Below are 25,297 nucleotides of genomic sequence, written 5' to 3' on the forward strand. Positions count from 1 at the left end.
GTTATCACACGAACACAACGTTTATTGTGTATGAATGAAAGAGTGTTTGTGAGTAAAAGACAGGCCCGCATTCAGAGAATGTTTCAAACCTTAAAGGAAAGATTTCAAAGTGAAAAACTGATGTAAAATGTGCACCAAGAGATATTTTTACGAGTTTTTGCTATTAATATCATTTCATTTATACAGAAGTACTTAATTAAGATCCCAAAACTTCACTTATGTCTTCAAGATCTACAAAAAGACAGGGAAAACCATTCGGAAAATCTCCCTAAAATATTATTAGGAGTATAATCGATCATAATTTGCATGTATTTAATTGAGGACATCAGCTTTTTGTGTCGTGGGACGGCTGTGGCTCAGTGGTCAACGCGCTTGATTCCCAATGCAACAGTCGTGTGTTTGAATCCCACCAATTGCAAATGTTCGAACACAGCAGAGTGCAAAAAATAAGCCTTTCAATGGTAAATTATAGCAGCCAAAATAGGTTGCTGTTGAATGTTCCAGTGTCTCGACGCCCTTTAGTAGGCCATTATTCATTATTAGTCTGTGACGTCATAAGGAATGCCGCCATATTGAATAAACTTTTGAACGCCTGTATCTCGGCAATGAGATCTTGCATTTTCTTTAAATTCTAGTATGTTGTAGTCCAGGTCAGAACGTCTCTAAAGATAGGTTTTGATCAATTGAAAAGACAGCGAAACCAGTTCGTAAAATCTCCCTGAATTATTCCAATGTAATTCCTAAAAAAAACAAGAATATTATCGATCACAGTTTCCTTCCATGTATTTAATTGATCACATTAGAAGTCTTTGTCGGAAACAAGTGCTAAAATGCACACACTGCATGAGCTCCAGCTTCGTTTACAACAGTTAATGTGGGTCAATTCAGATGTTGTATTCGTGTCCGGATGGAATAGCTCAACAGTCTGTAAGATGGATAAGAAAGGCACATTAATATCAGTTTACATATTCTTAAACTCCAATAATTACTTTACTGTCTGTGTTGATTGATCCCACACATAGAATATTCTCTCCCAGACAAGTTACTCCAATATATCCGGGATTAACATTAAGCGTCGCCACGATTGTCCACTCATCTGCCTTGGGATCATATCTCTCCACACATGACAAAGGACGGTCGTTGCCGTTGTACCCACCGAATACATAGATGTGATCCTTAGTCGCAGTCACTCCGATATGATATCGGTGTTTCACCATAGGAGCCTCGTGGCTCCACTCTTTCGTGTTCGGATTGTAACGCTCAACAGAGTTAAGGGAAAATTGCTCATCACATCCTCCGATCACAAACAACTGTCCATCGAACGCAACGGCTTCAGCAAAATATCGGCAAATTGTCATCGGAGTTTCCTCGTTCCAGGTTCCGGTGCTAGGATCCAATCGCTCCACAGTGTTTAGAGATTCTTCGTTTCTGCCACCAAACACGTAGAGAAATCCATTTAGCACTGCAGTACAGCATTCAGATTGATACCGTAACATCGGCGAGAGTCTGAAAGTGAAGATAAATATTTAAAGTAAAACTCTTCAACTTTATGCTCACTTTTGACGATATTCACGTTTGAAGCGTCTTGGTTTTGACATCAAAACTGTACACCTCACATCTTGCATATCCTTCATGACGTCCCCCAATGAAAATTATCTTGTTGTCCATCATAGCCATGCCACAACATGACCGATTGACCCCAATTTCCATAGAAAATGTCCAGTTCTTGGTTTTCGGGCAAAATTCTTCCACGACATGACAATCGCTGTTTCCATCGAATCTCACAGAGATCAACTTTCTCGCTGCCGATCCGCGAGCCTCTAGCTTGGATTCATCAGCACGACGTGCTGGCACGAGTTGCCACTCGAAAGCTTTCATCACCAAATCCTGGCAATTTGAACTCTCGCACAGCGGCTTCACGTGATCGATGATAAACTATAAAACGAAGCGGGTTATAAGATTATTGGGGAATAGAGATCAATTATTCACTTCGGGTTGAAGCTGATGAATGCGGATGTGTGCCAAAAGGCTAGGAATGCAGTTCTCTCGCTTCTCGGAATCATGCCGAAACCAAGTCAGCAACGCGTGGAAGACATCTTCCTCAGATGGTACATTGAGATAATCTCTGGCCAGCAGTTTTCCCAGTTCTTCAGCAGAGAGCTGGACAAACTCTTGATTCTCGATCACTTGGAGGAAGTTTAGGTCTATGTAATCCTGTGCAAATGTCAGGAGAGTGTCACAGCTGTGCCGCTCGGCGAATTCAGCGAGTTCCAGACAGTTTGTGGCATCAAGGTGGTGTTTAAGAAACGTGCCACAAGCATTCACCACGCCGTTCAGTTGGAGACGATTTGCCGCACTCAAGAGCGTCATCGCGGATTCCAAAGAAGTCTCTTCGCGCAGCTCAATTTCTCCGGTGTAACAATAATGCACAAGACACTGAAGATCACCTCCCGAAATCTCGCCAATGGTGACCTCTTCTTCCCGAGACTCCCGGAAGTCGCCAATGAACATCGCTTCGAAGAACGCGCTGGCCGCTGATAAGAAGGCACGATGTGCTGGGATTCTAGGAAAACAAGGGTTGGCGGAATGAGATTTGCCAAAAGGCCAAGTCAAGAAGGTTGGGAATTCAGAACTCACTTCACTCCATCTTCAGCAGCAATCAGGACCACGTCGCAGAACGTCCTGTTCTCCTGATATAACCTCATTTTCTCGCACGTGCGAACAATGTGATCTCGGGAAGATCCCTGATCCTTCGTGCTGTCTTTCGAATTTGAGGCTTCCATTCTGTCACTTCATCTCGCAGATGCAGCAATATCGGCTTGTCTTCCCACAATTTCTGCCTTCTGTTGAAATTCACACTGTGATAAGACTCAGAGCCTACTGAGATGACTAATCACAAGCATCACGTCACCGGGAAACAACAATAAAACTGAAGTCAGCAGCAAATCTGTGGTGAATCCCCGAAATCCTGACTGATTTGATTTCAAAATCCGAAAGTAACGATCAATTTTTAGACGCGGAAAACATTTTCGTCATCTTTGAACGCCTCTTTGTCGCATAATTTCCTCGATCAATTCTCGAAAAGACACTGATAAGAAGGGAATTCCCTTCTTATCAATCTTTTAGCGAATTTTTCTTCTTTTTTCCTACTCAATTATCATGCCAGTAGAGCGCTGCAATTGGCAATCTTGCTTTGATGTTTTCACCGCCACGACGTTTGCGAGTGTGGGTAAAACACAGTGTCGAACTTGGGAGATAAATTGAGACTCTTGAAGAGATTTCAAAATAAAATCTGGCAGAAAAACCGCTTCCAAATATTTTGAAAGTCATCTCTAAAATGGCAATAAATCCTTGAAATCATTTAATTTGAAAAACAGACAGAAGAATTCCAATGCGTCCCTGTTCGCTTAGCCATCTGTGGGGAAACAGCGAAACAAACCATAAAATCTCCCATAATATTCAAAAAATGCCTCATTTTTTGCTGGATCAACAGCCAATAAATCACAGAAGAATTCTCATTGCAATTAGTCAGAGATATCAGGCGATGTCGGGACTAATTGCCTCAGCAGAGTGACATCAAGAGGCAATTTTGAGCGAAAAATGACTCTTGGACAGCCTCAGGCGCATCAACATTCACAGAAAATCTAAATCCAGACGAACTGCATTGGCAAATATGTGGCAATAATTGACAAATACACTTTTCACCCACGAGAATTTAATTAATATGTGAACAATTGATTCTTGATTTTGTCTTGCATTGTCGCAATTCTTAAGCATTTTCCATTTCATCCGCAGCGCTTTTGATATTCACGACGGAACGACAATCGTAAAATGCAAATTTGCGGCCAACATTGCCTTCTGTCGATCATCATTGGCACTTCTTTTGTAGGCTCAGCTGTGAAAAAAAAAGACCGAATTCTTGTGGTTTTTCTGGAACAGTAAATTCTCTGGCTGTCAAATTGGGAACAATTTAGCAGAAGTGAAACTTCCGAAGAATTCCCAGTTTGTCAACGAAATTTTCTCTAATTGCGCCTCAAGGTCGATCGCTGATGAAAGTGGCGTTGCTAATTGGAGGAAGAAAGATGCCCAAGAAAATTGGGAATATTGAGAAATCCACACTCTGATCGCAGGTGTTTTTTTTGACGATCAGGTTTCTTCTGAAAATTCTCGTCTGGGACGAACAGGAATTTTTATATCAACTCATATTGACAATTTGGATGAAGAAAAAGCCATTTTCAGTGGCAACACAGAAATAAAGTTTTCTTAATTAGTGTGACTTTGCGTGGAATTTTTTTCAGGACCATTAGCAAGTGCACAAGAGCAGCAATTAAATAAAAACATTTTATAGCGGAAGAGCGAGCAAATATGGCAATAATGAAGAAATGGCAAAAGAACTCAAATTACCCAAAATTATTTTATCCTTGCGAAATTGCTTCTGTCTTATCATGCTTTTTTTTGCTGAAATATCACAGCAAAACTCTCTTGAATGTCAATCGGCAAAGGCTAAAGAGACACTAAAAGTTTGGATTAATTTTCAAGAGTTGTGTTGAAGTTAGATTTCTGACAAAATTCACCACAATTTGAACCCGACTTAGTTTGCTTGATGGTCCTTAGCGGGGCAAATTGGCATTTGTCAGAAGACACCGACGGACTAATTAACATTCTTAGTCACATATTTCAGGCATGAAGAAACCCCGAATGCCAATTTCTGGATTAATTAGTGGGAAAGTGAGAAAAATAGAACGATTTCGGCTAATTGATCGCCACGTGTGCGTCTAATTTAATTTGTCACCACGTTCTCAATGCTCTATTGATTATACAATAATTCCAGTATCGATTTTCAATTCTTCCCAAGATCATTTGAAAAATGCACATCAAACAATTGCACCTTGAGTGTGTGGCTTTTCCCACCCAAACTCTTCCACAGCCCACAAAACAATAATTATGAGAGAGGGGAAGTTTAGTGTGACAAATACATTGTGGGCAAAATAATTAAAATGGACATCAGCTAATCATCATTTTATAATCAGCAACGTGATTCAAATGAGCAATGAAACTTTTCCTTGTGCGCCACATTTTCTCACTCCGCCTCTTTGATATAATTCCACGCAGGTAATCTAACAAAACACCGCGTCAATGAGCCTTCTTCCTTACATAATCCACATGTGTGACACAGTCAGAGAGGAATTTTCTATAATGACGTGAATGTTTGCAAAGTTTCTGACACAATTCTATCGATCATCTTTTGTAGGGAAAAGAAAATTGACCAATTATTAAAAAAAAAAAAAACGTGCGCTGGTAGATTTTGGTGTTGCGAAACAGCCCAGAGATTGACTGTGGGCAATAATTAAAACAGTTCATGGACCAGAGAATTAATAGATTTGCAGTTTAATTGTGAAGATAAGATGTTCTCTGCACTTCAATCTCAACCTTGACACGCTCACCTGTGAATCTGTTCTTGCAAATTGCCTCTGCGCAACTTAATATTCCTCTCAATCGTGAGTCAATACACTGTGGAAGACGATGTGATAAGACAACAATGAGCTCGTGGGCAAAATTGCATCACAATTGAAAACAGCAAATTTCACTCTCACGCAGCAAATTGCAATTTCTTTATCAATTTGTCGCACCGCTGAAGAAATGAGGAAGAGAGCTTTGAAAGAAATTTCACATCTTCCTCTGTGCGGTTGCGAAAAGTGCAGAAAAATACCTCAATTCTGACCCACAATTCCAACCTATTCAATTGCCCTCAAGAGGGCAAAAATAAAGCTCTTTTCAGTGAACTTTGTGCACTTTTTGCGTGCTTTTATTGCCTAAGATCTCCACATAATTGAATTCAAGCGCGAATTGATCAAAAGGTGTTGAGAGAATGGTGCAGAATTGCAGATGATTTATTCATTTTATGCACCGAACTTTCAATTCTAACCAGACTTTTGCATGTTTGGTTATTAAGTAAAGTGAAATATTTAGTTAGCCATTTTCCCCTCTATAATTCCAATAATATCGGTTTCAAGGAGAGAAAAAAATGTTATTTCAAATTAACTTAATTTGACTTAATTGACTGAAAACTATTGGAAATGAAAATTAACAGTTCACAATTTTTTTTTCCTTTGTAAAGCGCACTTTTAACTTCTTTCGGATCTTTCACAACTTCCCATCGTGAATATTTTATATATTTCTTTGTGGAGCATTTAAAGAATGAGCTGAAATTGATCCTTTAACCTCAGGATTTTGCCAATTTTAGTCTCTTCTGTGTTTTCACAACATGCCAAATTATGATTATTTATTGTGCGCCCACTTTTCGCAATTCCAATTTCCAAACCAATTTCACAGTCTTCTCGCCAAGGGGAAGATAATATGGCGAGAAGTGGTGTACAGCTCAGTAGAAGTATGTGAAAGTGCCTTCAAAAGTTACTTACAAAAAGAATTAACGCAATAAATGGAGAAAAAAAATCATTCTTTACATTTTTCTAGGTTATGTTATGAATTTAAGATAAACCTTGCTACTAAATAACCACATAAATCTTCCATTTTTACGCCTAAGTTCACAAGATAACAAGCTTTTTCTGTTCATAAACTGTGTTAATTGTGCTAAAATTGATCATAACCTCTAAAATACTGTTTTAGGTTAGAAAATTGTGCTGTTTTAAGAACTGATTGATTGATTTTCTGCTCAAAAATAGCAAATTTCAGCTCTTTGTCGATTTATAACAGATTAAGAATAAAAGTCTTTCAAGGATTCTTTAGGATATCTCAAGGTATTTTCTAAAATTGTGATTCAAACTTCATATATTTGCAAAATACAGTTTCTCTGTAAGCTTTCATGGTGATAAAAAGTAAAAAATTGCGTCTTTTTAGACTAAAAACACCTAAATTTTAGGTTATGATACTTTAGGCGATTGGAAAAATCTCAAAAGTTCCGCAAAAGAAGAAGAAAATAAGGAAAACGCATGTTTTAAGCACTGCCAAAGATCTGAAAGTGTCTGTGATTCATCACAGAAATTGTAGAAGTGATTGTACACTGTTTAGCCGCATTGTCTTCCCCTTGTCTTCTCCTCCGCAGAGATTCACCTTTCAGCGTCTTCTGCGGAAAGCGTTCGTGACTTGAGAGAGAGACTCTTCTGGGCGTCTGCAGAAAATCGGGGAGACTCTCTTGGTCCTTGTCGCTTCGCTGGCCATCGACGGTGGCTGAGGGAGCCGCCAAGTTGTCCGGCGGCGAATTGCCTAGGTAAAGTGGGAGGGAGGAGCTCAACAACCATTTCTCACCTCATTCTGGCCGCTCGTCTGTGTGAATTATTATCACTTGCCCCGCGATCGTCACTGCAGTCACTTGTGAGACTCCAAACACGACGGATGAGCCCAGATTCTCTCCAGTCTGCGCGATTATGCTGATCAAGTGTGACTTGTCGCGCCTGTTGACACGATCAATTACAGCCGAAGATCCGTGATCTGAGCTGCAGCGCAAGATAGAATTTTCGGACATTCATGAAAAATTATGCGTTGCGCAGATCAGTTTTTGTGAAATGTGAACAAAGTGAAAATTAGTGATCTTGTAATCGTGATCGAAAGAAGGCTTTTTCTGTGTCTCTTGCAAAGTGTGAAGACGAAAAATAAAAAAAAAACTGTAAAGTGTGCCTTAAGAGACCAATCGTTGAGATGTCACTGAAGATTTTCTCGGTACTGTGTGGAATCTTCCTCAGTTTTTCCACCAATTTCGCCACGGACACGCCAAAGGCCACGCTGTGCACAAATTCCAGCGTCAATTGGTCCTTCGTGTCGCTCAATAAGAGCTTCTGGGGTCAGAATGTCTCGCGAAACACGTCGGCGAGGGATTTCGGGGTGATTTTCGAGGCGAAGAGCGCCAAAGGGAGGCAATTGCATTGGGACAAGAACACTTTCCCGCCCGTGGATGAGGACGATCCCGTCAGTATTCACGAGGATGGTGAGTTTTTAGGCATTTTCTATGCTCAACATCGTTAACAAGAGCTCTGCTCATTTGAATGACTGTGGCAATTGCATATCAATGACAGAAACTTGGCGAATTTCGGAGAATCGCGCGGAAAATGAAGTCTAATCACGTCTCATTGTGCGCTGGGTGTAAAAAAAAATCACTCATAAATCAATGAAAGAATTTCATAGACACGTGCAGAATAACTCGAACAACGCGCCCAGAGTTCATAGACAATCACTGTTTTGTCCATTAAACGGTCAAAATATGGGGGAACTCCATTAACTTGTCAACTGTCGTCAAGTCATATTGCAAATTACTCACAAGACGTTTTTTTTGTCTGAAGTGCAGTGAAGCTATGAAAAAAAAATTACACTTGTCCTCTCGCACTTGAATAAAATTCAGCACTAGAAAATTGTCTTCTTGCACGAACGACCCTATTTTCCTTGACCATTTTGCCGTGAGAAAATTCCACTGGTAAATCGTGACTCCCGAAAGAAGAAATTATTACCTTCTCAACAAAGGGTGACTCTCTTGGTCAACCTCGGATTAAAATTTCGACAGACCATGGATCATGATATAATAACAGATATTTAAACCAAGAGAGAGAGAAGAAGAAAAAAATGTCATGAAGAAAGAGCGAAAGAGGTTTTTCCGGGAATGATCGTCACACGAGATCCACTCGGTGGCCTTTTTGAGGAATTTATTAAGTCACTCCCAAACATCTTGCGCCTACTCATAAACCCCATTTGGCGCTCATCGTGAATTTTCTAATCAGTTGAGTGTCCGCGATGCTCCAAAAGAGGCCCTCAAGAGACATTGACATTGAAGTTGAGACACAGAAGATTTAATGAGCTCGAGAGTGAAATTCCTCACCCAAATAACACTTTCCCATCATTGTCTATTTTGGTCAGAGACACACGACAAAATTTACGCAACACGGAAAAAGACTCTTACTTTCAGCTTTATTGCTTTTGGATGTTTTGTCTTTCTTGTCAGCGGGTTGAATCCGGCCGATATTGGTGGATTCTCTCTGTGTCTTTGTTTTATTTGGTGATTTCACCCGCAAATTGCATACATGTGACTGAAGAATTTCAATGTGATTTCTCGCCCGAAAATCCCAATGTAATCTTTTCACTTTTGAGCGTTGCATTTCAAAAGCGCCCCTTCAATTTTGTGCGCCATTTCCCAATTCACCCGAGGAAATCTACACACAACTCTAAACATCAACCAACTTTCCTGCATCTGCTTAAGCGGGAGTTTTGCAAAAGCCGCCAAGATCTATGCGTCCACAGGCACAGTAAACTTGACTTTGACGCCGGCTCTCAAGCGAATCCGTTCGCGCATGTCAAGCCAAGGGGGAGATAGTGTGGCTAAAATCGGTGCAGCACTTTCTCATGCACCCAAAACATCAATTTCTAAGACTATTAGTGCATTACTTTTCCGAGTTGTGAAGAATCTTTTGGATTAGGCGTCGCTTTTTCGACCACAACCTCGAAAAAAAACCTCAAGAAATCTTAAAGAACTCCATTTTAAGCTGATTTCAAGTCTAAAATCGACCAGAAAGCTTTGTAAATGAACATTTTTCAATTTCAAAATGATGTTTTTGAGGTTATGTCTAAAATTTAACACAACTTTCAGTATTTATCGCATGAAAAAAGCTCAATTCTGCCAATGAATAGCAATTTTCTCAATTTAAAATAGGAATTATTCAGTAAATATGTGTTAAATGTGTCACATAACCTAGAAAAATATTTGTATGCATTTTTTCTAAGTAAAACTCAAATACAGCTCAACAGAAGTTGAAAAAATCTTCAATATTCCTTTCCTGATTACTTCTTTTACTGACAAATTGTTCCATTTCTTTGGATTCCCTTCGATTTTCCGGCAGAAACAAAACGTAATAATCTTTTTTCTAGGTTATGTAACGAATCAAAAACCGAGAAATCATCAGTAATTGACCGAATTTTGAGATTTCAAGCTAAAAACGGTGCAGTTCTACATCTTCAATGTCTAGAAACACTGCAAACATAACCTCAAAAAAAATAATGTGAACTAGAAATGTCTATTTAGACAACTTTCTAGATGATTTTGATGGTGAATCAGCAATTTTGAGTTGATTGGCAAATCATAAGAGATGATTTTGTGATCTAGAAAGCTTTCAAAAGTTCTCTTTGTCATATTTTTGAGGTTATGGTCGGAAAATGCACGTCAAAATGTCGATATTAAGTGGATTATTGCAGAAATATCGGATGGAAAGTTAAAAGATTCATTATAATTTGTGGATCAATGTGGGAAACAGACTACAGATTTTGTATATTTTTAAAATTCCCCCTTGGGTGAATTGGTGTCTCAAATGAGAATTAAGACGAGGTTCAGCGTTGATTTGGAAGTGATAATGTGAACATATTAATTTAATACAGCCTCCTCGTCAACATTGATGCTCTCCAACACAGATTTCAGAGCGAATAGTGTGACATATTGTTGAGTAAATATTAATTCTACTAATTGATATTAATATTTTTGTGATTTCACAAAGCGCAGTATCATTTCAATGATCTTGTACGCCATATTTGACATTCTTCTTGCCATTTGAATGTCATCGCAAAATTAACTATGCAAAATTAGCGATGAAGAAACAACAATTCGCAATTGGCAATAACAATATCCTGTACAGTTTTTTTTTTTCTTTGTCAAATACTTTTCCCAAATTCATCAATTTTGATAGACAAATCACTTGAGTCCACACCATTCCAGAGGAAGAAGGTGGAAAAATGTTATTTGATCAGACAATTAGCGTGATTTTTGGGGAGTTATAAAAATAAATGGAAAATTGCTCAGCGTTTGAGACAATATCTGCCAAAGTTGTCATCAATCAGCAAGAGGTGCAGAAAAAAAAAGTGTCAAAAGCTTCCTCCCAAAAACAAAAAGAAGCTCATTAGAATATTTTATGGACCATCAAGGTGCAATTTGACCACTTTCCGCATTTGCCTAAACGATTCCCAATTTTTGCCTTTTCAGCGCTGCTCAAGACGCTCGGCAGTCGCTTCAGCGTCCTCGGGATGCCCTTCAATCCCGCCAGGAGTTCAGCGGTGTCGCCCAAGTGTCGCCAGGCGAGCGCCCACTATCTCGCAGCCCTCAAGAACTTCGACATGTGGGCAGTTAGAAGTAAGAACCCAGCAGAAAAAATGCCACACGCAACATGGCGAGAAATTAACATGACAATAAAGTCATCAACTTTGGCAGGAATTCATACAAATTGCCACTGAATTTCCATCAGACACTCTTTCTTTGCACAAAACATTCCCATTCATCATTCACAACCTCAACAAAACCATTTATTTTTCATGCAGCATGTGCCATGAATTTTCACCATTAAAGCCTCAAGAAAATGTTCCCCTTTGGCCATTATTTGCACATGAATTGCATAAGAATTCTCTCATGACGATAAGAAAAAAAAGTTCTTTTTGCTGCCATTGTGAATTGGCGAACAAATCATAATTGCATGTGGCAGAATATTTTCCAACGTGAAAATCTAAGTAAAAAGGTCACTTTTGATTATAATTAGCAATAATTTCAAAGATACACCAAATCAAGGGGTAAATATTATGTGTTTTTCATAATTTGATAATTATAAAAAAAAATATGAATTACTCAACAGTTCCCAGCGAACCAAAAAAGCTGAAAAACAGCAATCAATAGCCTTATAAACGCAGCAATTTCATCAATTTTCACAAATGTTTCGAATTTTCCTGCACTTTTTCGCAAAATATTGTGTAAATTTTGTACTTTGTTCATGACAAATGGAACAATTCTCTGTCACACATAAAATGTAAACATTGTGTTATATTCGTTTAACACACGCCTTTTCTATTCACTTGTGTTAAAAATTAAACCAATTTGTATCTCCTGAATGTGTAATTTCAACCCAACTTCCAGAGGTTGTTTTTATAGAATGTGAAAAATGTAGAGAACGAATGAGATTTAAATCTGCAAATATCTTGCAAAAATGGATCAATCTGGAATTGTGGCTCTAATTTTCAAGGATGAACATGAATTATGTTTCCAGTAAATTCCTTTTATCACGGATTTATTAGTGATGAACTTGAATATTAATAATTTTGCTAAATTTCACCAAAAAAAAAACTTATCAGAAAAATAGATGCGACATCTTTGAATTTAAGTGCGCATCAGTAATTTGGCTGGTCGCCGCTACGTTCGCTAGTGCAGCAGCCGAATGGCTAAAATATTAGCGGATAATAGCACTAAAATCAGCTATTTCAAGCTCAAGTTTTGCGTTTTAGCATTTTGTGCTCGCTGGATTATTAAGACAGCTTTGAAAGAAAGAATTCCTAAAATCTCCATGAAAATAATTAGAAAGAAATCAGTGATAATTTGCTCGATACACGCAAAGATAGTTTAATGTATTTATCTCTTTATAAAGAGTTTGATTGTAATTATCCCAATTAAATATGATTTACTGTGACTCTATTTGATCCAGTTCTTGTATTTCAACCAATTTCAGCAGTATGAAGAGATTATTAACCCCTTGAATTCAATTATCACTCAATAATGATCTTCTGTGTCGTCCCGCAAAGTGCTCGACAGTTCGGCCAAGCTTCCTTCCGGACTCCTGAACGGCAACGTGAATCAACTGGGAGACTTCGATCAGTGTCTGGGCGTGTCGGAGGACGCACAGGGAATCACCGGGCAGTACTGTTTGGCTTATCTGCAGCCCGAAGTGCCTGAGAAGTTCATCCGCATGAAGTTTCTCCATCAACTCATCCAATCTCACGGCGCTTTCCGCAGCGAATTCAACGACGTGAGTATAAATATTTGGCCTCATGTTGAGCATAATAAGACATTTCGCACTTTGGCCCCTTTTTGGCGGGATTCTCACTCCAACATTAGAGCCTGACTCATATTTGTGCTGCGGAATGTTATGGCGTGAAATGCGAAATGACTTCATACGTCAATGCTAATTGAACGAAGAGCGATTGAAGCCGATCGCGTGAGATTCTTTTTTTGTTGTCTGTGTTCGTAAAATCCACCCCGGAAAACCATCAACAAACCGCTGTTTGTCCAAAAGGGTGGTTGACTTAATATGAGTGTATTTATGTGTAAAATATTATGCAAAACAGCGCGCGCTTTGTGGACATCCTTGTAACGGTCACTGACCACCAGATGTTCTGCGAATGCGCGTAATTCACAGCGAAATACACTTCGTCAATTAGAGTCGCATTTCTCAGTATGGAAAACACACACGACTTTTGAGAAGCGCTGTGAGGAATTCAATAAATACAATTTTATTCTATTGACCATTGACTAACAAAAGCGTCCGCGAAGAAGTGCATCAATCGTGCATTTCCTTTTCCTAAATCACGCACATTCCGCAGTTTTGTGTTCAACGCCGATCGATTACAAGGCTTGATATGGCTCACAATCCAAGCAAATTACAAAAGATAAGACATGAAATTGCTATGGATAATAACTCACTCTTCCTGTGTTCGCAGCCTGGCCATCGGGTTCCTCGCTACTCCACCATTAACTGGGCACTTTGCGTCCCATCCGCCTGCTCCGCGGCGGACATCGAGCTGTCCCTGCTGGAGTACGCCAAGGAGTTCACGGCCGCCACGCGGATCGACCTGAAAGTGCGCGTGGAGCGAGAAATGTGCCAGACCAGAGATTCCCAGCCGACGATCGATCAGAACACTCTCATCGTCGGCGGTCTGTTCCTGGCAGTGCTTTTCCTGGCCGCCCTAATGACTCTCTATGACTTCCGCGCCACCAGCGAGACGCGAAACGACTGGTTCCTCACGTTCTCCCTGCGGAAGAACACCGAGGCGCTGTTCAGCTTCACGCGTGACGGCAATGACATCGCCAGCGTGCACGGGATTCGATTCTTCAATGCCGGCATGCTGATCATCGCGCACAAGTCCATGGCGCTCTTCTTCCAGCCCTTCGCCAACCGCACGGAGATGTCGGAGTACTTGGGACAGCCGTGGACTGTCGTGGGCCGCGCCGCGAGTCTCTACACGGATCCCTTCATCATGCTCAGCGGCCTCCTGACCACCTATTCGCTGTACGGCCGCTTGCAGCGCGGCCAGCCGGTGAGGATCTTCCAGGAATACGTCGGCAGATTCCTGAGACTCGTTCCCACCCTCGGCGCTCTCATTCTCTTCTGCACCTTCATCCTGCCGCTCCTCAGCAGCGGTCCGCAGTGGAATCTCGTCGTCACGCACCACGCGGAGATTTGCAAGACAACTTGGTGGCGGAATCTGCTCTTCATCCACAACTACTTTGGCTTTGAGAACATGGTTAGTCACCAATGATGTTTCTCATCCTGATGTGCTAATCCTTCTTCCGCTTTCCAGTGCTTAACTCACACTCACCACGTTGGAATCGACACGCAGCTCTTCGTCTTGTCGCCCATCATCGCCATTGGGCTGTACAAGTGGCCCAGGAGGACTTTAATGATCATCTTGGCAGTTGCTGGCATCTCAACAGCCGCCAGATATCACGTCACAGTCTCACGAAGACTGGCCAATTACATCTTCTTCGGAACATCGTAAGTTCATTGGCCGCCGACGAAGATATCCTTTGCTGACGCTCTTCTCTCCTGCAGTGTTTCACAGCTTTTCGACACTGCCAACTACATGTACATCCTTCCCGCTCACCGCGCCACAGTGTACATCATGGGCGTCCTGCTGGGCTACATCCTGCGCCGCTATCGGGATCTCAAGCTCACGCCCACGCAGCTGAAGATCGGCTGGTACAGCAACACCGCCCTCATGCTGGTGGCCTTCTTCGGGCCGGCGCCCATGGGCAGGATCGGCTACGTGTACAACACCACGCACGCCGCTCACTACGCCGCGTTCGCGCCCATCGCGTGGTGCAGCTTCTTCGCGTGGATCATCTTCACGTCCCATCTGGGCTACGAGTCGCTGCTGAGTCGCATGCTGTCGTGGGAGGGCTTCCTAGTCACCACTCGCCTCTCCTACGCCATCTATCTCACGCAGTTCCCCGTCTTCTTCTTCAACGTCGGACGCACGCGCACAGCGAGCAGATACGACTTCGTCCCCGCAACGGTGAGTCTCCGCGCTCTGCAAGGATTTCAGCCTGATATTGACACATTTCTGTTCACTTTTGCACAGCTTGATTTGTACGAATTCCTCTGGATTGGCATCACTTCTGTCGCTCTCACACTCCTCTTCGACACACCGTTCGGCAACATCAAGAAGCTCCTGTTCAGACGCCCGCCAAGGAGGAGCGAGAGTGACAAGACAAAGTGCGCGGCAACGAAGGAAATTGTCTACAACACGAACATCATCAAGTCACTGCTGGACTAGAGATAACACAATCCAAAAAGCCAGGATTTTTTTCATCCTGCAAAAAATTGTAATTATAGGATTTAACAAATTTTGTACACAATATTCACTCATTGTTCTGTGACACCTTTAGAAAATATATATTAAAAATGGAAAACTTGAAGCGTTGCGCCTTTTTCTCACAAACTCATTCAGTCTACTTTCCGGCAAACTTCACACTGAGCATTTTCCCATGGAGAGAAAGAGAGTCAATATATTGCAAAAACAAATACCTTACAATTAATTTATCTTTCACTACGGCAACTGTGTCACACCCGGAAGAGGTCCTGCAGCCTCAAATCTCCGTCTCTGCCGTCTTCCGGTCCAATACAGAATCAGCACACTCGCCGCCGCAATAAATCCCACCAGATTTGTAACAATAGAACCTGAAAATGCAAGTGAAATTAGTCACAGAAGCTGAGAAATATTGCTGAAATATTCAAAAAACGCTTTTTGAGAGAATTGACCCAAGTTCTGACTCAAAATCAAGTCAATCCATGATTTATAGTCATCATTTTCAGATAGAAATGTTTCATTAATGAGTTGAATGAGTTTCAGAGTCAAGTCTTTATGGAATTAAGCTAAAGACTTTTGAAATCTGCAGCAAAATGTGCTGCTTAATATTAAATAAGGGCTTTTGCCATTATTTCTCATCAAATTTGACTGTTTCTGAGTCATTTATTAAATAAAATCGCAGCCAAAAATGCAGATCAAATGAAGTTATTTGCTCTTAAGCACCTCGGAAAACCTACCCATCAAGATGTAGCGGAAAGGACCGACGACCTCGCGACAATTGAGGTCTCTGTAGTGGAATTCCGTGCCGCCGGTGTCCGCCACGGGCGCGTCCGGGTCCTCGTGCGCGTCTCCGTTGGTGTGTCGCAGGATCTCGAGGTGATCCGTCGTCTCGTTGCGCCGCCCGAAGAGACACACGCACGTGGAGCTGATGGTGAAGATGTTGGACGGCAGGCAGTTGGTGGACGTGGCGGACAAGGCGCCCAGATGCACGGCGGCGAAGAGTGAGGCCAGCAGAGATGCCAGCGTGGCCAGAATCACGCACACGCTGAACTTGATCTTCAGCGCGCGAAAGCACATCTCGCGGGATTTGCTGCGCGGCGCCCTCTTGAAGTCCATCAGCGAGCAGCCAATGGAGCCCGCGATGATCAGCAGAATGCCACTCCAGTAGGGATTGTCCTGGGCGCGCGTGCTCGGCGCCCACAGCAGCAGCCACAGGCCAATGGCGAGCGCCAGAATGCCGCTGAGGATCTGCATGATCAGGAAGAACTTTCCCCACTTCGGATGTCGCAAATTCAGCGGATTTGGCGTTCCATTTTCTGCAAGACAACAGCAAAAACTGCAATTAATCTCAAGAGCGCCTGAAGAAATTGAAGAAATTGAAGAAATTGACGAAATGAAAGAAACACGAAAGTCATCCTCGTAAAAAAAAACCTACAATAATTTGAAGAATGTTCACTCGAATTCAATCCATAAATTCCTCACATTCTTTTTTTCTTGCTGTGCAACAACAAAACTATTCATGTAACGCACAATCTCGATTTCTAATCGATGCTGTGTTGGGCTTTTTGCTCATGTGTTGTTCAACACTTTGAGGCGCTCGTCAGGAAGATAACAAAATATGTTATCGCAACATTAATCAACTACCAGATTTTAACATTTGCACACACTTCAAGTGTCAATTAAGGTAGAAATCATTAGAGATTTGCCAGACCAGGAATTTCCTCCACACACACACACACACATTTTCCCGCATAAGAAATTACAGTGAAAACCTATTAAATGAAGGCGTAATTAATGCTTTTGTTCTCTGCCAAATGACATGGCATCAAGTCAATACTTGCAGTTAATCTTGAAAAATCATCGCATAGAAATGCGCAACATTTCAAGGTAAATTCTCAGAATGTGAGGAAAAAATTCACCCGAAATTCATCAATTCTCCTTGACTTTGACTTATTCGCAAAATGACATCATTTTCTCAGAGAGAATCACTCAAATCCGCCTCCGTTTTATAATATTTGCTAAAATATCATTTGTTTTCCTTCTCTGAGGATGAGACAATATTTAGGATAATATTTACATTTTAAACACTTTTTTCCGCTCTCTCAGAAGGAATCGCGCTTTAATTGCACTTTATCTTCATTTAATATTTTAGCAAGGAATAAATTAGTAGGAAAATGTGTGAAATCCAACGACTGCAAGTGTGTTTTACAAGCAGATTCAGGTCATAAAGATCGGAAAAGAGCAGACCAAGGGGGAGATAATATGTCTCTTAATCTGTAAATCACTTCCTAACAACTCCAGCACTCTAAATTTTTAGACTGTTTCCACAATAATTTGCAAATTATAATAAATATCTGAGAGTTTCATGCGTTGTTTCTGTAAAAATTCACTTAAAAATGCTTTTTAGAGCATTTTTTCCGACCATAACCTCAAAAATGTCACTAAGAGATCTTAAAAGATTCTGAGTGAAAGCTTTCTGGATGATAAAATAATCATTTTCACTCAAAGTTTAGTGATTCAGAATGAAAATCGTGCAAAAAATGATTTAAATAAACATTTTCCAATTCCACTGTACTTATTTTTGAGGTTATGTTCGACTTCAATACAATTTGCAGTGTTTAGCAATGTTTATCGATTGAAAATGATTAATTCTGTCAATAACTAGCAATCTTGGCGAATTGAGCATAAGAATTGATGTGTTGGAATGAGAAATATTCACTAAATCTGTCCCTGATTCGTTACATAACCTATAAAAGAATTGTTTCTTCGTACAAATTCTTAAGAAATCCATAGAATTGAGATGATTTGGCAGTGAAAGAAGCACGCAGAAAAGAGAGAATGGAGGTTTTTGAACACTTTCACTTCTTAAGTACTTCTGACTGTATTTTTTCCCCCTTGAAACAGAAATATTCTCACCTTTGAAGCTCTTATTCACCACGAGCATTCGCGAGTGTCTTAAACTCGATCGCGTCGGGACGTGACGTCCTGTAATCTGCGCTGGCTTCATGTTCTGCGGCACTGTTGTGGCCATGTAGACTGACTGTGGAAGGAAAAGCAGAAGCTTCAATTCACTGTCAAAGCCGAAATATCATGCAATGGAGCAATTTTCAGTCACATAAAAGACGTAAAAAGTGTGTTGTATTGCCTGAATGTGTAATTTTAACACAACTTTCAGAGGTTATTTTAATGAATCTGCATTTATCTTGCAAAAATGGATCAATCTGCAATTGTGGCTCTAATTTTCAAGCATGAACATGAATTATATTTACAGTAAATTCTTTTTATCACGGATTTTCTAGTTCTGAACTTGAATATAATTAATTAAGGCAAATTTCACCATTTTTCCTCTCTTACACATTGCGAAATCACTTAAAACTCAATTAAAACACTGTTTTAGCGAGAAAAGCAAAGACTGTTTTTCCTTATTCATTTCGATTGCTAAACTTTTACATGTTTGAAGGTTTAACATGTGTGTGTGTGATTGAGAATTGCTCATTAACATTCTCGTTGAAGCTCTTCTTCCAAATATTTACACAACCGGAGAATTCTGAGTGAAATTGAAGAGAGTTCACGGAAGTTTTACACACTCATGATCATTTCGAGAGGTCATCATCGCACTCTCTCAACCTCTTAAGCACTCGAGTGATAGAAAGTTCGCTCGAAGGCCACAAAAGTTGCCAAAGAGCGCCAAATTGCCCCCCCGAAAGAAATCCACTTCAATTTTACTGTCGGTTCCGCTGAAAATTGATTGGCAATTTTACTGAGAATCACTTTCCCGCGCGCGCGCGCACGAAAGGTCAAAAACCTCTCAATTCAATGCTCAATCTTGGCCCTTATCAAAGATCTCTAAATCACCCAGGAAGAGAACGATAAAAATACGAATTCTTTGAGAGAGAAAAAACCAGCCAGAAAAGCTACAAAATATCTTACAAAATAGTGAGCAAAAGAGGTGCGAGAGAAACATGTAAAGCAATTAAATTCCTTCATTCACTTATCGCACACAATTTACATTTCATATTAATTAAAACATGACGCATGTGAAGATGCCATAAATTACGCAATACTGCAAAAGCCCAGGCGAATAGGAAGACAAGACCTCAATTCCCTTGGCCGCGCCGAAGAACAGTCTCTCTCTGGCGATCAGGTGTGAAAAATTCACCCAACATTCTTTCCCGCATGAAAAATTGCAAATTATTAAGTTTTTGCACAACAGCAGAGAAAAAAAACAGAAGTCTTGCGAGGTGAGAAGAAAATTGTGTCATTTGTGGAAATTGCATTTTATTGTTGAGAAACATCGCCAATGAACTATTAGCCCGTCTTCAGGGACAAAACACACGAGAAAATCTCAAATAACAACCAATTTCTGCTCATCTAAAGGCGCACTATTAAGTACAAATGAATTGTACACATTTTCAATGCTATTGCAATAATTAAGGAGGGACGCTTTTTCTTCTCTCTCTCTTTCGCTCTCTGTCTAGAATCACAAAAAGATCCTCTCAATTTTTCTTATTTCGATGGGTGAATCGAAAACTATTAAAAACTTGATTTATCATAGTTTTCGTCTTATGTATTTTTGAAAAGCTTTTTATTCGTTCTTCCTGTATAAAAAATTTTGAGTTTTCTATCTTATTAGACAATAGTAAAAGATTTTAATTATCCAAAAAGCACAAATGGAAAAAAATTGTCATGTTTTGCGAATGAAAACTCGAATATTCAACAATTTTCAGTGAAAAAAGTCTCAAAAATGGCAGTGAAACGCATCAAACGCTTTCTTAGACAGCAATATTATATTTTCAGAATTATCCTAAAATGTTTTTTAAAATTTTTCAAAAATCGACTTGAAAACTATTAAAAAATCGACTTTGGAAAGCAATATTTTCAGATTTTCTATTAATTTTACCATATTTTAGTCAAAAATTTCTAGAAATATCAATAAAATCAATTGAAATATTTACAAAATAAAAAAATACAAAGCAATATTTGCACTTTATCGCACGATTTGAAGGCGTTTTGAGGGTTTTCAAGTAAATTTAACGCTAAAATTTAAACTCGCTCTGCTTAAAAATAGCGATTTTTCTTTACTTTTGATAGATTTCTCAATTCACCCAGCGATTTGTGATGCTATTGAAGCAGAAAACGCCCCGGAAAAAATGGACAATTCAGTTGCATTATTTCCCACGTTGTATGATATTTTTTCGACTTTTGCGCATCTGTAGAATTTCTATGAATGATTTAATTAAGCATTGGCATGAGATTTTCACTCTTTCTCTCTCTTAAAACACGATTTGCCCATGAAAATCAAACGATTGCAATGTAATAAAGTGTAGAATTAAAACCACAACACAAAATATTACTCCGCAACTCAATCAAGATTAGTATTTGTGGTTTTCTTCGACATTTTAGCAATCATATCGATGAGTAATAAGTTGGCGAAGGGAAAAATTCCTCACCTGTGATGGTTGACTTAAGCGATTCGACTCACTCTCTGACACACTCTTCGCCGGACTCTTGAGCCTGGGCACAACGTCCGCCTGTCCAGGCGACTCGGAGGACGACGAGGAGTCCACGAGTTTCATCTCTTGCACGTAACTGAGCTGCTTCTGGAACTTGTGACTGTTTCGCGGCACATTTTGGTAACTATTGGACGTTGACGCCGTGCTGTTGAAGGTGTTGACAACTTCCGGCAGCAGCTTCACCGTCTCCTCGCCATACTCCTCGGAATCCTCCTCGTCCTCGTCCATCCTCAGTCGGATCCTCCGCCGCGGAACGCCGCCGCTGCTCTGTGCGTCGCCGTTGAGGCCAAAGAAGCTGGATTTGGCACTGCTGATGGACGCCTTGCAGTTCTGCCGCCTCAGCTCATCACTCTGCACTGACTCGCCGAGATTCTCACTCATCTTGTCAGCCGCCTCAGTCGCTTGGCGTTCCGCGCTCGTGGCGTCACTCATGACGTCGTCGCTGCGCCGCGCGGGAATGTCGCCGAACTTGAAGCTGATCTCAGTGTAGGGAAAGCCGCCGTTCCTCTCCTCACCCAGAGACGCCCTGGCGCTCCGCCGCGCCTCGCTCTTCCCATTCAAGTTGTCGTACGCGCTCACGGGGCGCGCGAGCTTGTCCTCCGGCAGCGAATGTCTCGCGGAGTCCACCGTTGAAGTCATATTGCCTCATCCATCTGTGCAAACACGCCTGCGAATGGCAAGAAAGCGAATTGTCAGCAAACAATAATGCTGGCCACTCATTAAAACAGGGTCACAACATCGCACAGTGGCGTAGAGAAAATCACAGAATCTTCCAGTGACAAATATTAGCGGCGTTCGACAGTAATTCAAGTAAAATCTCAATTTTATGCGTGCTTAAGTCAATGAATCTATTTCTTGTATTAAATAATGGCTTTGAATCTTGAGAAAAGTAAGAATTTTAACTCTTAAACATGCTAAAGACGCCTAAATTTTCAATAAAACCCAAGAGAAATCAAGCAAATCAATGAAAAGGAGATGAAAAGTCTCGAATTATTGTCTTTTTGAGCTGCAAAATGGCTGAAAAATTAAATAACAGTTCTTCATTGAAGTCAAATCTGACTCAAGGGAGCAATAATATGGTCAGATGTGGTGTACAGCTCAGCAGAAGTGTTATAGAAAGTGAAAGTGCTAAAAGATTTACAATATTTCTTTTCTGTGTTCTTCTTTTACTGCCAAATTATCCCAATTCATTAGATTTCTTGTCATTTTTACGCAGAAACGACTGTAAAAATCAATTTCTAGGTTATGTAATGAATTAAGGACAGATTTAGTGAATAATTTGCATTAAAGGACATCAATTTTTATGTTCAAATCGGAAAGATTGTTAGTTATTGGCAGAATTAAGCATTTTGGATCCTTTGATGCCAAGAAACACTGTAAATTATGTTGAAATCAAACATAACCTCAAAAATTGTCATCTAGCCTTAGAAAATGTGATTCCTTCAAGATCTCTTAGTGACATTTTTGAGGTTATGATCGAAAAAGATGTCCTAAAAACGATTTAAAGTGAATTTTTAGAGAAATATCGAATGGAAATTTAAGATATTTATTATAATTTGCGAATTAATGTGGAAACAAATTACAAATTTCATATTCTGAAAGTGAAGAAATGATGGAATATTGCTGAAAAATCAGCAAATCGACACTCAAGTCAACCAACGATTGTCACAGTTATTTGACTATCAATTCAATTGTCTTGCCAGAGATAAACTCACCGAAAACAGCAGTGAGAATACGAGAAACATTCATTGCAAAGGCGGTTAACACCAGTTAACACGCTCTTAAGCGATCTTATCAATGTTGTGCAGCAGAAATTACTGTAATTACTTCATTTTTTTCAATTTTCCGGATTCCATTCGAGCCAATCGCTTCGATTCAGAGACTCAGAAACTCTCAGAGAGTTGGAAGTGAAGCTGGGATTTCGCGAGATAACAAGCAAGATTGCTGAAACTTCTGAAACCTAACACAACTCAACACAAAAACATGCTCAGAGCAATATTTTCAATATCATTCAACTCTCGGCGAAGTTATGCAACACAGCGAGTAAAGGCATGAATTGACTTCTTCTCATCGTCGTCATGTGAGGAAATTTTCTCTCTCTCTGTGTTCAAAAACACCTGGAGAAACGGTAAAGTACGGTGTGTTGAGCAAAAGAGCAGAAATTGCACAGACAATGGATCAAAAGTGGACACGCTAATGCGACGAGTACTTGTGGAGTGAGAGTCTTTTTTTCTCTCCCTCTCGCCGGGAAGACAACAACAGATTGAAGAAATTCACGGAGGCGTGCGCATATTTAGATAATAAGCAATGAGCGAGGGTCGCTCAAGATGAGGAATAGACGAATAATTTCAGTCGGAATATTAAAGAATATCCAAAAATGGATGCAAATATAGGTCAAAATCAAATTAAAACATTTACATCGCTCTTAGAATACATAGAATATAGAGAATTTATTTATTTGTGAGCGAATTAAATTCAGCTACTTCACAAATAACATTTTAAAGCATTTAAACACCCCAAATTAGCCAATTGATTAAATTCTTGTATCAAAAAAAGGGCCAAAACAGGAAAATATGTGAAAAAAAACTTGCCGCCAGCTGGATTTGAACTTATGAACGCAAATGTGCGAAGGAAAAGGACGCAAAATGCAATATTAGAAGCTTTCCAAACGAGTATTGTGGAAAAATACATTCTCGGCTTGAAAAAGGAGTTCTTAGGAGAAATTTCAAGCCCAAGAATAGACATTAAAACGTTAAACAGAAAGTTAAGGCATAAAACTTTCTCTCACTTTAAGAGAAAAGCAATTCTTAGTATCAGAAAGGGTTATTAGAGATAATTTTTGTAGAGGAAATTATCTTTAGTCAAGGAAAATACACGAAAAAGGAAAGAAAAGTGAAAAAGAGTTGTGAAAAAAAAGCAACTGCAGGAGAATCGAACCCGCGACTTCACGATCTGAAAGTCTGTCAAGATTATTTCGAAAGCATAAGTTCAAATTAGGAATGGATGGAATGGAATGTTATATGGAAATCTGAGGAATGGAAATGACTTTTCTTCAAATTGAGCAACCCTCGGAAATTGAGGAGAAAATTGGGCTCAATTTTTGCTCTTTCCTCTTTTCCGCCACAAGAGCGTCGCGTCATGAGGTCTCTTCTTGTTTTTCCACGGGAAACGAAGAGAGAGAGAGAGAGAGAATGTGGTCTCTAATTCGCGATAAGTCGCATTGGAGTGTGCAAAATTGTGACGAATAGCAATCAATGGCTTTGTGGGGCATTTTATTCCAGCAAAGCTCATCAACATGGAACGAATATTATTCATTTTTCACCGCTCTTGACCACACAAAACACACATCTCGGCGCACTCGTTTGCGTCAACGCAGCGCGCGGACAAAAAGAAGTGAAATTCAACTAAAACTCGCGATGTTTGCCACTAAAAAGTACCAGATATTGTCGAGTCATTACCTTGCTTGCACGGCAGCCACTCTCGGGAAATCACTGTGATGATCTCTCTCTCGGCGATTGCGCTGATGCAGAATGATCGCACTTTATCCTCTTGTCCTGTTATCACGTTACAAGCCAATGTCATCGATTCACACGCACGGGATCACTTCTTGTCACATTCAATTGCTCTCTTTTCTCTCTTCTCTCTCACTGTGATTGCGGTAAAGTGCGAGCGCCGCTCTTTTGTGCGCTCCTCCAACGTCGGCCGACCAACTTCAACTGCGGCGCGACCACTGAAATTCCAAGCAACCAACCAAGGCGAGCGCGCTCAAGAGTTTTACGGCATCGCAGAGCGCGACTCTCTTGCAGGCGCGCGCGCAGCGATTTTTCCTCGCGGCATTTTTCCATCGCGGTGTGAAAACCGCGCGCAGAGTCTGACCCTGGAAAGACACACAAGAGAGACTCTTCTCTCTCTCTTCTCTGGCTCACCGAAAAACCCGTGTTTTTTTTCCTTCTTCTTCCCCAACACACAACATGATCTCAACAGCACTTCAATGCCTAGAACTTCAAGTGTGTGACTTTCACGATTGGTACTCGTCGCAATCTTGCATTCTCTTTACACACATCTTTTCCTTCTCCGGCAGGTTGCTTATCTCCTCACCATCTATCATAATCATTCGCTCTTCACAGCAAATTCACTCGCTTAGCACGGATAAATCAGCTTCAGGGCGAATTCAGACGCGCAAAGTTTCACTGAAACTTTCAGCAGAGGAAATATCAGTGAAATTATGCAAATTCTTATCTTCCACTGCTGATCAAGGGAGAGATATTGTGCTGAAGCGAAAGTAAATGCTTCTTTTCTGATTAAAAATCACCGTAATTGTTCAAGTTTCTTTAGAATATTTCCACTTAGAAGAATGAATCTTGGTTATTTTCTAGATTATGAGACATTTAGAGACAGATTTAGTGACAAAACAGCATTAAAACAGTTCCATGCCATATTTCTGTAAAAATCAG

At 40.4% G+C, this 25,297-nt stretch overlaps 3 protein-coding genes across 6 annotated transcripts; 1 reads left to right on the forward strand and 2 right to left on the reverse strand.

Moving 5' to 3' along the window:
• Window positions 1-123: 123 nt before the first annotated feature.
• Window positions 124-13,466, reverse strand: LOC132261975 (kelch-like protein 1). 2 transcript variants are annotated; one of them, XM_059761061.1, is made up of 5 exons: window positions 13,445-13,466; window positions 1,990-2,843; window positions 1,574-1,935; window positions 990-1,506; window positions 124-925 (listed from the first exon to the last, which is right to left on the reverse strand). In XM_059761061.1, the coding sequence occupies exons 2-5, from the start codon at window positions 2,509-2,511 to the stop codon at window positions 800-802; spliced, it is 1,527 nt and encodes a 508-aa protein (XP_059617044.1). In that variant the 5' UTR covers window positions 2,512-2,843; window positions 13,445-13,466; the 3' UTR covers window positions 124-799. The 2 variants fall into 2 exon arrangements, with proteins under 2 accessions (XP_059617044.1, XP_059617043.1); XM_059761060.1 differs by lacking the exon at window positions 13,445-13,466 and having other exon boundaries at window positions 1,990-3,007.
• Window positions 11,101-15,307, forward strand: LOC132261973 (nose resistant to fluoxetine protein 6). Of its 3 annotated transcripts, XM_059761057.1 has the most exons (6): window positions 11,101-11,116; window positions 12,547-12,770; window positions 13,462-14,265; window positions 14,323-14,396; window positions 14,526-15,036; window positions 15,103-15,307. In XM_059761057.1, the coding sequence occupies exons 1-6, from the start codon at window positions 11,101-11,103 to the stop codon at window positions 15,295-15,297; spliced, it is 1,824 nt and encodes a 607-aa protein (XP_059617040.1). In that variant the 3' UTR covers window positions 15,298-15,307. The 3 variants fall into 3 exon arrangements, with proteins under 3 accessions (XP_059617040.1, XP_059617039.1, XP_059617038.1); XM_059761056.1 differs by lacking the exon at window positions 11,101-11,116 and having other exon boundaries at window positions 12,437-12,770; window positions 14,323-14,516; window positions 14,574-15,307; XM_059761055.1 differs by lacking the exons at window positions 11,101-11,116; window positions 12,547-12,770 and having other exon boundaries at window positions 13,288-14,265; window positions 14,323-14,516; window positions 14,574-15,307.
• A 3-nt stretch (window positions 15,308-15,310) lies between these two features.
• Window positions 15,311-25,117, reverse strand: LOC132261974 (uncharacterized). The gene is made up of 5 exons (XM_059761059.1): window positions 24,302-25,117; window positions 20,781-21,510; window positions 18,247-18,370; window positions 16,068-16,646; window positions 15,311-15,701 (listed from the first exon to the last, which is right to left on the reverse strand). Exons 2-5 carry the CDS (start codon window positions 21,480-21,482, stop codon window positions 15,571-15,573), a joined length of 1,536 nt encoding a protein of 511 aa, XP_059617042.1. The 5' UTR covers window positions 21,483-21,510; window positions 24,302-25,117; the 3' UTR covers window positions 15,311-15,570.
• Window positions 25,118-25,297: the final 180 nt, after the last annotated feature.

The sequence above is a fragment of the Phlebotomus argentipes genome, unplaced genomic scaffold, assembly GCF_947086385.1.
Source record: "Phlebotomus argentipes unplaced genomic scaffold, Phlebotomus argentipes genome assembly contig_15, whole genome shotgun sequence".
Taxonomy (NCBI): Eukaryota; Metazoa; Arthropoda; class Insecta; order Diptera; family Psychodidae; genus Phlebotomus; species Phlebotomus argentipes.

What these genes read in the sequence shown, in the direction of transcription:
- LOC132261974 (XM_059761059.1), bottom strand. Translation starts at nt 21,482, where the DNA reads ATGACTTCAACGGTGGACTCCGCGAGACATTCGCTGCCGGAGGACAAG. An exon ending in GGTGAATAAGAGCTTCAAAG is followed by an intron (nt 16,647 to 18,246) that starts GTGAGAATATTT and finishes GTTGTCTTGCAG; the next exon opens with AAAATGGAACGCCAAATCCG. An exon ending in TTTCCGCTACATCTTGATGG is followed by an intron (nt 15,702 to 16,067) that starts GTAGGTTTTCCG and finishes TTGCATTTTCAG; the next exon opens with GTTCTATTGTTACAAATCTG.
- LOC132261975 (XM_059761061.1), bottom strand. Translation starts at nt 2,511, where the DNA reads ATGTTCATTGGCGACTTCCGGGAGTCTCGGGAAGAAGAGGTCACCATT. An exon ending in AAAACCAAGACGCTTCAAAC is followed by an intron (nt 1,507 to 1,573) that starts GTGAATATCGTC and finishes CTTCACTTTCAG; the next exon opens with ACTCTCGCCGATGTTACGGT. An exon ending in CAATCAACACAGACAGTAAA is followed by an intron (nt 926 to 989) that starts GTAATTATTGGA and finishes TCCATCTTACAG; the next exon opens with ACTGTTGAGCTATTCCATCC.
- LOC132261973 (XM_059761057.1), top strand. An exon ending in CCCATCATCGCCATTGGGCT is followed by an intron (nt 14,397 to 14,525) that starts GTACAAGTGGCC and finishes ATCGTAAGTTCA; the next exon opens with TTGGCCGCCGACGAAGATAT. An exon ending in ACGACTTCGTCCCCGCAACG is followed by an intron (nt 15,037 to 15,102) that starts GTGAGTCTCCGC and finishes ACTTTTGCACAG; the next exon opens with CTTGATTTGTACGAATTCCT.